At 47.0% G+C, this 15,062-nt stretch overlaps 1 protein-coding gene across 2 annotated transcripts in view; it reads right to left on the bottom strand.

Annotated features, from left to right (window-relative positions):
- Positions 1–15,062, bottom strand: part of ANO2 (anoctamin 2) — a 328,686-nt gene that overhangs the window by 255,459 nt on the left and 58,165 nt on the right. For both annotated transcript variants that reach the window (XM_081587341.1, XM_081587340.1), the window contains one exon: positions 3,746–3,844. In XM_081587341.1, the coding sequence (XP_081443467.1) occupies positions 3,746–3,844 (99 nt within the window). The remainder of the gene's footprint in view (positions 1–3,745; positions 3,845–15,062) is intronic.

Raw genomic sequence — 15,062 nt, 5'->3', positions numbered from 1 at the left:
GCCAAACTTGTTGAAATAAGAGGCTCCTTCCACAGACCCGCTCCTTTCAGATTATGTCGAACTCTGACTCTGCCCAAACGAATTCACTTCCATTTTCAAATTTTAAGCAATCATGTTTTCAATGTATATATTGTATTTCTTAATAATATTATGACCAAGAAGTTTATCACATTAATTTTTCAGTGTAGTTTGTTGTTTAAAATAATATAATCATCCAAATATTATTACACTACAATTAACTAAGCTTCAATATATCGGTGTTGATTTCATTGTTAAATGTACACTCGTAATAAAATAGCTACAAATCTTAAAAAAAAAAAATGGTGGTTACCAGGGGGTGGGGCTGGAGGGATAAGACATGCTGTTTAAGGGTACAAGCTTGCAACACACAGTAAATAGACCCTAAAGATCTAATGCACAGCACAGGGAATATGCCCAACAATATTGTATCATAACCATCAAACTTGCTAAAAGACTGGAACTTAAAGGTTCCAGCCAACAAAGAATAATTTTGTAACATGACAGAGATGTTAATTATCGCTACAATGGCAATCATATTACAATCTATACACAGACCAAATTAAGACGCTGTACAACTTAAATTTACACAAGGTTATACATCACTTTCACTTTTCCCTTTCATGCACTGGAGAAGGAAATGGCAACCCACTCCAGTATTCTTGCCTGGAGAATCCCAGGGGCGGCGGAGCCTGGTGGGCTGCCGTCTATGGGGTCGCACAGAGTCGGACACAACTGAAGCGACTTAGCAGCAGCAGCAGCAGCATACATCAAATGGGGCTTCCCTGGGAGCTCAGACAGTAAAGAATCTGCCTGCAATGCAGGAGACCTGGGTTCGATCACTGGGTCTGGAAGACCCTCTGGAGAAGGGAATGGCAACCCACTCCAGTATTCTCACTTGGAGAATCCCATGGACAGAGGAGCCTGGTGGGCTATAGTCCATTGGGGTCGCAGAGTCAGACACGACTGAGCAACTAACACTTTCACTTTCACTTCATACATCAAATATATTTAAATTATATATTTTTAAAAAAAAGAAACAGAAGGCAACTCCAAGATGGCTTCATCATAATACATCTTTGTCCTAATCATCTTAGCGGCAAATACAAGTGCACGTACATCCTACGTGATGGATGGTAAGTTCCAACAGGCTGAGTATATGGGGACACATAGGCTCTGAGGGCAGGCGTGCCCTGTAACGAGAACTATGCTCCCGTAGCTACGAGCTGGTGGAAGGACACACAGAGATCAGAGGGGCCAGAGGCCAGCACTACTTAGGGGCTGAGACCAGGAATGAGGAGAAGGAGGAAGTGATAGGTATGGATGGATGTTCAAGAACAGGGAGGGAGGCTAGGAAGGGGCACCAGTATAGAAGTGGGAGGGGGAAGAAGTAGGGACAGAAGAGCGGACGGGGGAAGGAAGGATGGAAGACATCAGAACGGAGAAGAGCCAAAGAGGGGAGAGGAGAAGGAGGACCCACACTTCTCCGGGGTCTCTACGTTTCCTGCTAAAAGGATTGTCCTGGGGAACAGAAGCACTAGCAAGGGCATCAAAGTTTGCTCACCTTCTGTCCAGGGATCAGCCAGCAGAGATAAAAACATAGGCAGCAAGATACAAATCGAAGAAATTAACAGAACGTTAGCTATTCAGATAAGCCAGAGAAAGGAGAATAAATATATATATTGAAGACAGAAGGAAGAGAAGCAGAAGGTGAGTTAAGTGAGGACACCACCAGAGGGAAGCGGACGCCTCCATCCGGAGCTGACTTGGGTCATGTGGCCAGCAGACCGGGAAAGCATCAGAGGAGCCGAGGTCCAGATTCAAGACGGTGCCTGCACCTGAGGACAGCGGTGTAGGAGTGAGGGGTCAGGAGACAGAGGGCAGAGCAGTGCAGTTGAAGAGGAGAAGGTCACAGCATGATTCTTGCGAAACCGAGACACTCAGGCATGCGACCCCTAAACATGTACCTCTTATTGGCAAGATGTCTGTAGCTATATTTATGCCCATGTTTGTTCACTGTTCAGTAGTCATTTGTCCACCTGCCGTGGATGTGCTATCCATCTTAATAAGTCTATCAGAACAGAACCCATAGGCTTCATCCTTCTTGAGAAAGGGGTGCGTGATAAGGCATCACACAGCATGGTATGTGATGGATGATTTCTGATGGGGCTGCAGATCTCTTGGTAGTGAGGATGGTGTAAACACAGCCCACGATGCTAATTCAAATGTTTTGCTGACTCTAACCATGTCACTGATAGTGGAGAGGGTGACAAGAAGGCAGGTTATGACAGTGGTTGTGCAGAACGCGGCCAGTAGGAACTTCTGTTAATGACAAGGAGGGTGGACATGATGATGACGAGGTCGTGATCTCTGCAAAGCTAGGTCAACACTTGTAATATCAGATGTGTGTGTGTGTGTGTGTGTGGAAGAGAGGGAGAGGAACTGAGAGACAGAGATCACCCACAGATCACTCCTGGTTAAACCAGAGCGTCACCTGTCCTGGGGCCCTTCCTAGAAACACCTCAAAAGTTCAAAGTCAGTAACCATCCCTTTTCCCTAAAATACCTAATAAAAAAGAAGAGCAAATCTGCAGAAATCTGTGGACACACTTCCTTTTTCTTTGGAGATATTTGCTGGATTTTCTTACGCAAGGAAGCTGTCACCCAGGAATTCTCCAGGAAATTTTTTAAATTGTATATAGACTCTAATGGCTGAAAAGGACCTTGAAAATCATCTAAACTGCGGGGCTTTCCTGGGGATTCTTTTTTCCCACAATACTGCTGCCAGAGCCTTGCTCCACGCCAGCCAACAAGATCACAGTCCCAGCTGGGCCAGGGCATGAACACTGTGAACACGTTTCCCAGATGACTGTGATCAACTCACATGAGAAAGAACCTTCTATTTTACAAAAGCCACCATCACACCACACTTAGTGACAGTGTCACAAGCAGAAAAGGTGTCTTCACAGCAAGTCTGGCAAGCCCACACCTCCCTGCATGCTGCCCACTGCATCAGCAAGGCTTGCTGTCCACTCTCATTGCCGGGCGTGGGCATGCTCAGTCGTGCCTGACTCTTTGCAACCCCATGGACTGCAGCCCTCCAGGCTCCTCTGTCCACGGGATTTTCCAGGCAAGAATACTGGAGTGGGTGGCCATTTCCTACTCCAGGGATCTTCCAGACCCAGGGGTTGAACACACATCTTCTTCATCTCCTGCACTGGCAAGCAGATTCTTTACCACTGCGCACTCTAAAGAAAAGCCTGGGACCTTTCCCAGTGGTCCAGTGGTTAGAGTTTCAGCTTCCAAAGCAGGAGTTCAATCACTGGTCTGGGAGCTAAGTTCTCACATGCCTCGTGGCCAAAAAGCCAAAACATAAAACAGAAGCAATATTGTAACAAATTCAATAAAGACTTTTTAAAAAAGATTATAGACCAGTGATCTGGGGGAAAAAAAAAAAAAGAAATGCCTGGCTGGGCTGAAGGGAGGGAGAAAGGGGTTTAAGGAGAAGTTGAAAAGCTGGACCACGGCAATGACCAGCTTCTTGCAGAGCCCACGTCAGCGATGCTCTGAGGTGACACTGTCTCCCAAGTCCCTTCTGCCCAACCTTGGGGTTCCCAGGGAAGCAAGCGTGATTCAACTCCCACGTCCCCCTCAGCCCCGTTCCCAACACTGTTCATATCCATCCAGCCCTCGAGAGACCCCAGAACCCCGGAGAAACATGCTCATACTTTCTTGGTGGGAACTTTGATCTTCAAGAATTCCGCCTCTCGGGCCAGCACCTGCCACGGGGCGTGGATCCGGACGAAGACGGAGCCCTGGCTTTTGCTCTGGAAGGGACAAAGAAGAAGAAACAGCAGCGCTTAGGAGGTCATAGCTTACATTCCTAGCTCCCCGATTCTTCCAAACAAGAAGCCCAGACGTGTTATTTCTTCCGTTTCTGGTTTTTGTTCTCTTTATACCTCACTGGGGGCCAGCCCCCTCCCACCATACCCCATTCATCGCTTCTGGCTCAGAAAAGCTCTCACCCAGAGAGGGGAAGCATTCCCAAAGAGTAGTCCCTGGAGGTCTGGGGACTTCAGAGAAAAAGAGGAATTAAAACAGTTGTGTTCACAGATTTAAAATGTAAGCCATTACAGTTTTCACAGAAATCCCATTAACTTTTTTCTGTTGAAGTACTGCTGATTTATAATATTGTATTAATTTCAGGTGTTCAGCATTGTGATTCAGTATTTTTACAGATTATATTCCATTACCGGTTATTACAAGATAATGGGTATAATTCCCTGTGCTGTACAGTACACCTTCATCATTTGTTTTCTAATTGGGAGTTACTGCAGCTAGTCGGTTTACCTCTGCTGGCTTCAGTGAACAGTCTGGAACCTGCCTCCATACTGATATTTTCAGTAAATATTAATATTTTAATATTATAATTAATGACTTAAAAATATAATATTAAATTTTTATTTTTGTTCTACAATTTTGCTGTGTCACAGCCCAAATCACAAAGTGGTTCATCCAGCCTATAAGGGGCTCCCAGGTGGCTCAGTGGTAAAGAATCTGCCTGCAATGCAGGAGATTCGGGTTTGATCCCCAGTCTAGGAAGATCCCCTGGAGAGAGAAATACCCACTCTGGTATTCTTGCCTGGAGAATTTCACGGACAAGAGGAGCCTGGCTGGTTACAGTCTGTGCAGTCGCAAAGAATCAGACATTACTTAGCAACTAAACAACAACAAAAGCTAATGATAAAAATAATAAATGCAAATAGTACAACTCAATATAATATCATAAAAAATTAATCATAGGCAGGATTTTGTGTGAGTATGGCTGTGAATTTAGGTCCCAGGACATATCATTCTCTGAGTGCACTGATTTCACCCAAAAAATGTAACATAAGGAAAGGAAATGCAGTGATGAATATCTGAAAACTAGGTTTTATTGACTCAGCAGCTCATTTGGCCCCGGGCAGTGTCTGCTATAACAATCGGTCAGGTTACAACATGAAGCTGTAAGTTTCTTCTCATCTACAAAGAAAACCTCAAATTTTTTCAGAACAAGCACACAAAGGAGGGGGAAAAAAACACTTTCTGACATTAATATAATTCGTTTCATCACTAAAGAATGAAAAAAGACCAATTCAAGTAGGAAACAAAGGGCAAAAAGCCTCATCATTGGTGTGAAGCTTCTAAAACTACCTGCAAAATCAATTACAAACACTGTGTTCACAAAGAAAGCAGCACAAGTCAATAGGGCAATTCCTCATCCAGTGACTTCTGGGAATCCCAAAGCCCGGCGAGATACTGGCCCATGTGCCACGGACAGTTAGGATAAAGCAGCTGAGGGCAAAGCAAGGACCAGGTCGTAGCCATCGTACTCTGCAGAGAGACGAGCTCACAGCTTCTTGTCCCATTCTCACCCTCCCCCACACACAGGCTACAGGGGAAAGCAGGCCTTGTTGGTTTCCTGAGCATCTCATGAAACACGACACACAGAGACCAGGATCCAAAAGGCGCCAACATTGTGGGCAGCGAAAGGAATGTTCCTCACAGAAAAGCAGTAACAATCCTCTGCAAAGTCATCCTCAAAGACCAGTTGGCGTTCACCAATACAGGTCTCGGTTTAGCACTGAAGATGCCATTGGAGGCAGCCACACACACCATCCCAAGTGTGCCGGGCAGAGAACCAGGTTGCTGGGAGAAGACTGCTTTTCACACCCAACTGACAGTCAGCTCATGGTCACGGGTTCACCGGTTCACGGGTTTCTGAAATGATATAAGGCAAAAAGACACTTCATGATGCTCATAATGCAAGTGAAGAAGAGTGTCTCTCTGATTGTTAATGGCACTCCATGATCCTTTCGATAATCCAGAAGCTACCCCCACCTTGGGGATGAAAGCTGCTGACTTCTAAGGAGGGAGAAGAAAGAAGAAAGCAGGATTTCACAAGAAGACAGAACTGGGGTCTGAAAGCCTTGCATGGTCTAGAGTTGACAAGTGCCTGAAAACAACACTCATCACCAAGATGCATCTTTACTGAGTGAATTGTGTGCCTGGATGGAGTGCAGAGGTCGTGTGCTTCAGCTCACAGAATATGCATGGGGGACCATCGCCTCTCCACCTTACTGTTGAGCAGGCGAAGTTCGAACAATTTGTCCAAAGTTACCCAGATAGTAGGATTTTTAGAAAAAAGGATTTGAGGGACTTCACTGGCAGTTCACTGGTTGACTCTTCGAGCTTCTATGCACAGGGCTTGTGTTTGATCCCTAATCTGGGAACTAAGATCCTGTATGCTACACAGCATGGCCAAAAATAACGTTATATTAAAAAAAAAAAAAAAGCACTCGAATTTAGGCAGGTTATGCTCTACCTGGTGGTTTTTAGAACATCTATTGCACATAGTTAAAAACCACATCCAAGGGCTGCACGAGAACATCAAGACGTGCCTTAGACTAATATTGAATCAAAGGATGAGAGGCATCAAAGAGGCAGCCCTAAGAAGAGATACAGAGTCTTTGAGACCCTAAGTGGACACAGTTCAGACAAAACCCTGGAAGTGACTTCAGTGAGAAATCGCCCCAATTTCTCTGTCTATGACAACAATACTGGGACTGCTAGACAGAGTCATCAATTACTTGCTGCTACTTCAAATGGTAATTTAAGCTTTTCTAATTTAGTGAAAAGCAAGAGGAAGACAGAAACCATCTGTGGAGCTGACCTGAAGCCCCAGAAATGACATTTCCAGTGAAAGATGGCAAAGGGTGCCACCATCCTTCTCTCTAAGATGAAATCATGACTATTATTGATTTCAAAATATTTGGTTTCATCTTTGTTTTCAAATTGTAGCAAACCTCTTTTTCACCTTTATCTGGAAGTGGTGCCTCAAGTGTACACCAAACGTCCATTAAGCAGCTGCAGATGTTTGAGCAGGGTCGGGAGGGCCAGGGTCCACCTGTGGTCTTGGTGGCAGACTGCTAACTGTCCCCTGACAGCCATTCTTCTTTTCTCTATTCTTCTCTATTGATTTGGCCGCATTGGGTCTTAATTGCATCATGTGGGATCTTTCCTTGCAGTGCACAGATCACACATGCTCTGTCTAGTAGTCCTGGTATTGCTCAAGCTTCCACCTGACCAGGAGCCCTTATACAAACCTCTCAGGAGGGCATCTCTGTTCCTCTCGGTGGCCCCAGGTCCTCCCTGCATCTGAAGGTCACCGCTCCCATCCCTAGAGGTCTACTGCATTGGCATGAGTGTATCCTGATGCTCACAAAACACAGTTGAACTGAACTGGAGCTGGAGGTTCCTGGAACCTCTGTGCCTTATAGGATTGTAAGGGTGTTGCAGCATTAAGGAAAAGAATAAGAGATGATCTGATGAATAAAAGAAATCTTGGGTCTCTCTACTTGCCAGCCATCAGACTTCCACATGCTATTCAACACCCCCGTACTAATGGCTCAAAGCAGGGCCAACTGACAGCCATGGTGCATTTCAGAAGAGAGAACTGACTTGGCCCGAGGACTCTGGAGTTGGAGAGCCCTCCAGCAATGCTTTACATCTTTCTCAAGTAGCAAATGAAGACCCAGAGCTCAGAAGGCTGAGTTGCTGGGTTATGGACATACAGCTAGCTAGTAGCTGGGCCAGGAATGGAATCCAGGTCTCTCAGATCATTGTCTATCCCCTGGTGCTTATGACAGCAGCACATACCCGAGGGCTCTCAACCCATCCAGGGCAGTCCCGTGTCCCTCTCCCTTCATGAGAGATTAGGTAGATAGGAGACAGGGGGCTGGGATGGGGGAAATCGCGCCCCCAGCCACCTCTCTCTGGAGCTCCAGCCACTGCTCAAAACCCTCGTTAGGGACCGCAGGTCACGCACTCCTGGTGAGGTTATCCATATTGTTTATGTCTCGGTGTTGTTTTCCAAAGATTGCATGTGGCTGCACCGGACCATGTCCTCCCTCTGGAGAGACAAGAGTGAATGGGAGGCAGTCCCAGCCAAATGCTGGAAACCGATACTCCACAAGCCTCCTTCCCCTGCAGCCCGGCCAAGCCACCACAACGCTAACTCCAGACGCCTGCGTGTGCTCCAGGCCCAGCCCTGCCGTGAGAACACCAGCTGCAGTGCATTGAGGCCCCAGATCGAGGCTGCCAGGGTGGGCAGTGGGCAGACGATAGAGAGGGATCGAGGGGGGGCAGAAACCTCCCAGATGTCACCAACCCAGGTCACCTCAGATCCATGAGGACCGAGAAGCGTGAGACAACCTCCCCACCAGGGGCTCCCACGTTCTCAGATCACCAAGGTTGATGTCCACGCAGATGGAGAAGTGACGGCGGCCTGAGACTGCAGCCAGTGCAGCCATCATTGCAGAATAAGGAGAAGGGTAGGGTGCATGTAGAGCTGAGAACAGGGAATGCCTCATGCCCCCTGGAGGAACACCTGGTCTACCCATGTCATTATTAAGACCAAAGTCTTAACTTCCTGCAGGAACTTCCAACCCATGGTCTGGGGACAGGCTCCACCTGGGTCTTCTGAAGACACAGTGGCTTGGAATTAAGCTCAGGGAAGAACTTCCTGGAGGCCCGGGACAATCCTCCTCTCTAACCCTCTCCTCCCTGGGCCAAGGGGAGGATGCGTGAATGATCAGCAAAGATGGAGGGCAGGACCAATTGCCCATGAACCCTGTCCCAGGGACCACCCCCCAAAAATAGCAGCAGCATGACTGCTTTCATGGGACAGGCTGCCCCTAGTCCCCAAGCAAAGACTAGAAACAGTCCAGCCAGGGTCCTATGGAGATGGAAACCCAGCCACTCTTTTCATAATTTTGTCAAAACAAAGAGCCATCACCAGAAGTTCCCGGGAGTGGGAGGCGGCCTTCCATGCTGGGTGGACCCCTTGGGTCAGCTACTAGGATGGACAGGCGCCCAGAAGAGATGATCTCTGGACCTGGCCACACAGGATTCAATCTGTGCACTGAGATCACTGTTCTCCAGAGAGAAGCCACCTAGGAAACCTCTGTTCAAGCCCAGGTGAAGATGAATTGGGGAGGGAGGAACCCAGCAAAAATTAAGGAGTCAGATCCTCTTTTACACCAAGGGCCAAGAAAGCCAGTTTCCCATCTAATCCTTTAGCTGCAGGGCCCCCCAGGGCAACCCAGCACCTTGGAAGGACTGGGACCACATGAGGTGTCAGCAACAGAGTGGGATTAAGTGTTCCCTGGGCTTCTGTCCATCTCAAAAACCCACAGAAGCGTGGGGGAAATCGTCACCACTGTCATGGTCATGGAAAGGTCACGGGTACTAAGGTCTGAAGACTTATTGGGTCTTGGGCCCCACCTCTGTTACTTCTCAGATGCATCATTTTGGGCTTTGTTTTTTGTTTTAAAGATTTTTTTTATGTGGCTCATTTTTTAAAGTTTTTATTGAATTTGTTTGGGGGCTGGGAGGCATCTTAGGGGAATCTTAGACCCCCAACTAGGGATCAAACCTGTATCTCCTGTGTTGGAAGGAGAAGTCTTAACCATGGGATCGCCAGGGAAGTCCCTGCCACACCATTTTTGGCAAGTCACCAAAGCTCTTAAAACACAGAGGCACTATTAAAATAATTGTGGTGGTGGTTTAGTCTCTAAGTCGTGTCCAACTCTTGAGACCCCATGGACTATAGCCCACCAGGCTCCTCTGTCCATGGGATTTCCCAGGCAAGATTACTGGAGAGGGTTGTCATTTCCTTCTCCAGGGGATCTTCCCAACCCAGGGATAGAACTCAGGTCTCCTGCATTGCAGGCAGATTCTTTACCAACTGAGCCACCAGGGATGCCCATTAAAATAACTGCAATGATCAATAATAATACCACCTGGAGGGCAGAAGGAAGGACTCTATGAGAGACTCATGGAATCTTTTGGGGGTGGTGGATACACTCATTATCTTGATTATGATGGTGGCTTCATGGGTTTGTACATATGCCCAAATTCAACAGATCAGATCATTTTAAATATGTACAGTTTATTATAATCAATTATACCTCAATAAGGCTAGAAAAAAAAAGATATGCAAAAATATAAAATAATGCCATATTTTCTTACAATTTTTTTCTTTGGAAAATATTATTTTTCATTAAGATATATTATTTATAACATGTTATTTATGTTTAATAAAAATATTATTTATTTAAAATATGTTATATATTGTTGTTGTTGTTTAGTCACTAAGTCATGTCCGACCCTTTGTGACCCCATGGACTGTAGCCCACCAGGCTGTCCATGGGATTTCCCAGGCAAGAATACTGGAATGGGTTGCCATTTCCATCTCCACGGGATCTTCGATCCCTTCATGACCCAGGGATCGAACCCAAGTCTTCCTGCATTGCAGGTGGATTCTTTACCACTGAGCCACCAGGGGAGCCCTATATATGGTTAGCTTTTAGTTAATAAATAGGCATTGGGCTTCCCGGGTGGCTGAGTGGTAAAGAATCTACCTGCCAATGCAGGAGATGCAAGAGACAAGAGTTTGATCCCTGGGTCCGAAGATCCCCTGGAGTAGGAAATGGCAACCCACTCCAGTATTCTTACCTGGGAAATCCCATAGACAGAGGCGCCTGGCAGGCTCCAGTCCATGGGGTTGCAGGGTCGGAAACGACTGAGCACATACACATACAAGATATTCAAAAGCTAGTACTGATTCCATGATATCTCAGAATCAAATGAGATTATATGCAGAAAAGTGTTTTGCAAACTCCAAAGTATGTATTAATATAAAAGGATTTTTAAAGAGAGAGTTCAGGGGTAGCCATTGCCAAATCTCTGCCCTGGGACTCAAGAGTGCAGAGCATCTCCTGACCCTTGACCTCCACGGGATGCTACCATGCTTCTCGGATCCCACTTGAGAGAAATCAAATCTGAGCCCACCCACCATGGCAATAGTTCCTGGATTACCTGACTACCTCTGAGTGAAGTTAAAGGAGAGTTTTTCCCTGGGAGTTTAGAATGCAGGAATAACAGACAGAACAGAATCCAGGAGTCAGAGACCAAATTTCTACCCAAGAAGAGGATAAAACTCCAAACACCCTGAAGATGTTGGCAGAAAGGAGAGGGCCTCTCCCAAAACCAGGCTCCCGACACAGAGGCCCAGCCCCAAACAGAGGGGAAAAGGTCATGGATAAACCAGAGGAAAATGCTGCCCTTTCTGATTCGTCACAGAACAATTTTGGACAGTCGACAATCCCCAAGTGGAATCAGATGTTGCAGACGCCAGCTCTCAGCAACCCCTCACCCCACCAGGATACTGAGAGCATGTCAAGGCCCAGAGAAATGGAAGGCAGCTGCTGGGCAGGCGGCTGGGTGGCTGATACAGATAGATACCTTGATCAAGGATGATTGACAGGTCCTGACTGGGCTGGGACAGTCCCAGGTTATTTCTTCTGCCCCATTGTTCTATCCAGTGTGGCATCTTAGTGTTACCCAAAAAGTCCCAGATTGGACAATGAATCATGGAGTCGCCCTACAGATCACCAAGTTCAACAGCCATCATACCTTTGGGCAGGAAAACCCAGAATCTCCTTCCTGACCTGCATGTGATAAATGTCCCATGCAGAGCCAAGCATTTCCAGGCATTTAAAAGCCCATTATGTTACCTCTAAAAGTACCCATCTCTCTCATTATTCCTCCTAACTCAAAACTTATGTCATTTCTTGATTTAGATGTTTGTCTTCTCTCCTCCGGACACTTCTATAAAACCTTCAGACCATCAGTCATCACTCCCCTCGCCTCCCCTCCAAAAGATGTGGCCTTGCTGTGTCTGAGCAGTGACTCACCCCTCCCTGAAGGAATAGCTCCACTGTTTCCTACGACTCAATCATCCCAGCATATTTCAATTCAACAAGTATTTATTAGGCAACAACCGTGTGATCAGCAATGTGCTAAGAGTTAAGGGCACACAGAAGAAATATAAACTGTCATACGGCTTCTAGTCTCCTTGGAAACCAGATAAATGATATCTAACACATGAGACAAATGAATAACATCAAGACTGGGGTGATTAATGCCCAAATGGACAGGACAACTAATGAACGCTCATTTGTTGGCCGTCTCCCCTTTCACTCATCAATAATTGCCAGGTTTTAAGCCCAGAGAAATATGCCTCCCGGTTCTCAGCTATATATTTGACTTCAACACCAATTCCAAAATCACCCCCCATCACAGCTATTGGTTCTGGAATATGTTTGTAATGCAATCAGAACCGGTTAAGATATGAGGAAATGTTGGCTAGGGTTTCAGGACAAAGCAGCTTTCTCTTTCTGCCAAAACCCTGGGGAAAACAGTGGCCGTCAGGGGAAGACCTGGGTCAGCCAAGGACCACTGAGAAGGCAGAGGATGGAATGGACTCTGCAAAAGGTTGAGCAGAAAGGTAAAGAAATAGGGGGTCCTTGGGGACATCCTGTGAGTTGCTGGATCAATCCTCCACAGACCTACCTTCTGATTACATGAGATTATAAATTCCCTTTGTTTTGTTTTTTAAAGCAGTTGAGTTGGGTTTTCCGTTAACAGAACCAAGAGTTCTCAATGATGTAAGAAACCAGTGGAAGAGCTGACTCTGGGCTGGAGGGGCCAGAAAGGAGGCCCTGGAGGACAAGGAACCAACTTCAAATATCATAACGGGATTTATACATGCAAAATGGTGTGGGTAGCATGAAGAGGAGTGGGATGAGGTTGCCTAAAGCCGAGTGAAGCTGGGGAGCCAAGGACCAAGATGCAGCCACACCATCCACTATGTTGCTGTTGCCCATGAACCTCACAAAGGCCCTGATGGGTCAGCCCTGTGCGTTGCCCTGGATTCATTACATCTTCAACAGAATAAAGAATAACAAGTCCCCCATCAGGGAACCCTGAGAGAATGCCTGCCTCCTTCTCCTTCTCAACGGAGCTGGGAACTGCTTCCTATTTTCCAGCAAGACCAGAAGTACAGCAGATGGGCAGTGATTGTCCACCTGCTCTGGGGTTGGGTCTAGGCCACAGTCCACAGAATGAAGGAGAAGCTTCCAAGGTGTGACTGTGACCTCCTCTAGGTGAGAGGAGGCAGGCTTCTTGAAGGCATACTTCTGACTCTTCCTTCTAAGAATCATTAACCCTATGTAATAGAGGTCTTATACAGGGAGGCAGGCTTTGCACAAGTACAAAGAAGCTGTACAATCTTCTACAACTTAGCCACAAACTTTCTTCAGCCAAAGAATGATTTCTTCCAACCAAACATTGCATGGGGCTGCCCACATTGACCTCTGGAAGCCAGAGCTCCACCTGCTCACCCCGACTTGGCCCTGAAATGTTCTCTGCATCTCTGCTCTACAAACCACAGGAGTTGTACCACCCCCTTCGGAAATGGGTGGAAGCTTTTCTGTCACAATGACTGAGGAGCATCGCTACCACTTAGTGAATGGAGGAAAAGGATGTCAAACATGCCTCAAGGGCCTGAGAAGTCCCACCCAACGAAAAAAAAAGAGGATCCTTCCTGAAACGTGGGCTTCCCTGGTGGCTCAGATGGTAAAGTGTCTGCCTGCAATGTGGGAGACCTGGATTCAATCCCTGGGTTGGGAAGATCCCCTGGAGAAGGAAATAGCAACCCACTCCAGTACTCTTGCTTGGAAACTTCCATGGACAGAGGAGCCTGGTAGGCTACAGTTCATGTGATCACAAAGAGTCGGGCACGATTGAGCAACTTCACTCACTCACTTACTTCTGAAACATAAAATGCTCCATCAAGAATCACTGCCCTAGGGCTCAGAGAGGCTTTGAAACCACTGTGCTACCCACAGATCTTCAGACTTGACCTAAAAGCTGGAGTTACCAATGATGACACTATCCTGCCTCCCACAGTCTACCCTCATCCCACCAGACTCAGCCTTGAGAGATATTCAGGTAGAGCTTAGAGAAGTTGGTTTACGAGTAAAATGTGCTCAGTCACTCAGTCGTGTCTGACTCCTTGCAGCCCCATGGACTGTAGCTGGCTAGGCTCCTCCATCCATGAGATTCTCCAGGCAAGAAAACTGGAGTGGGTTGCTATTTCCTTCTCCAGGGGATCTTCCCAACCCAGGGATCGAACCTGCATCTCTTGCGTCTCCTGCATTGGCAGGCAGATACTTTACCACCAGCGCCATCTGGGAGGCCCTGGTTTATGAGTAAAGGCTATTAAATTAACTAAAACCTAGATCTTGGCCTGACAGAGATGCACTGATCAGGGACACTCAGAAAAATTGAGAAAAAGGAACAGAGAAGTTGATCATTCTGAGGACTTCCAAAAATATCCAGAATTACCTCATCTGCCAAGGGGACCATGAAAATAATCCATCAGCCCAGCGTGGTTGGCAGGCCAGGGGATGAAGCAGATGAGGTACCTGAGAGCTGAGGGCATTAAAGGAAAAGCCTAGAGAGGCTCAGCTTCAACCCTTGGCTCTGCCATTGACTTCCTGTGTGACCACAGAGACGGGAGGTGGTCTCTCTGAGACTCAGCTTCCTTTTTGGTAAAATAAAAAAATAATAACCCAGAAGCAGCAGTACCAGTGAGCCCACGGCATACTAGTGAAGATCAGCAAGAAGAGAAAGGCCCTGCATCCGCTGTCTGGCATGGGACAAGCAGGTGCTCGAGACCGATAATAACTGGATTCTGCAGGCGGAGTCTCCCAGCCAGAGGAATTTGAATCGGGGGGTTGTGCAATCCGGCTTCCAGCTTCCTCCCTTCTTTCCCAGAAAAACCTGGCTCCCAGGGCATTTTTTTTCCCTATATGAGGCGAGAGCCCTGTTTGGAACATGTCCCGTCTACGCGGCCAAAACAGGCTTTTCCACGGTGTGTCTCTGCACACACACCTCGAGGAACTGGCCCTGCCAGAGGCCCCTCCCCACAGCCCCAGGTCTGGAAGAAAAGGGTCATCAACCACACTAATTAAATCTGCAGATGATAACAAACCGGGTGGTGCTGCGAACAGCACCAGAAAGGATGAGGAAATAAACGAGGAGGGACCTGGGGAGTTTAGGAAATATGGGACAGGAAATAACAAAATGAGAGTCGAT

The sequence above is a fragment of the Giraffa tippelskirchi genome, chromosome 4 (assembly GCF_054371585.1).
Source record: "Giraffa tippelskirchi isolate mGirTip1 chromosome 4, T2T-mGirTip1v1.2.pri, whole genome shotgun sequence".
Lineage (NCBI taxonomy): Eukaryota > Metazoa > Chordata > Mammalia > Artiodactyla > Giraffidae > Giraffa > Giraffa tippelskirchi.
Note: the sequence above shows the minus strand (reverse complement) of the source record. Positions and strands in the feature narration are given on the sequence as shown.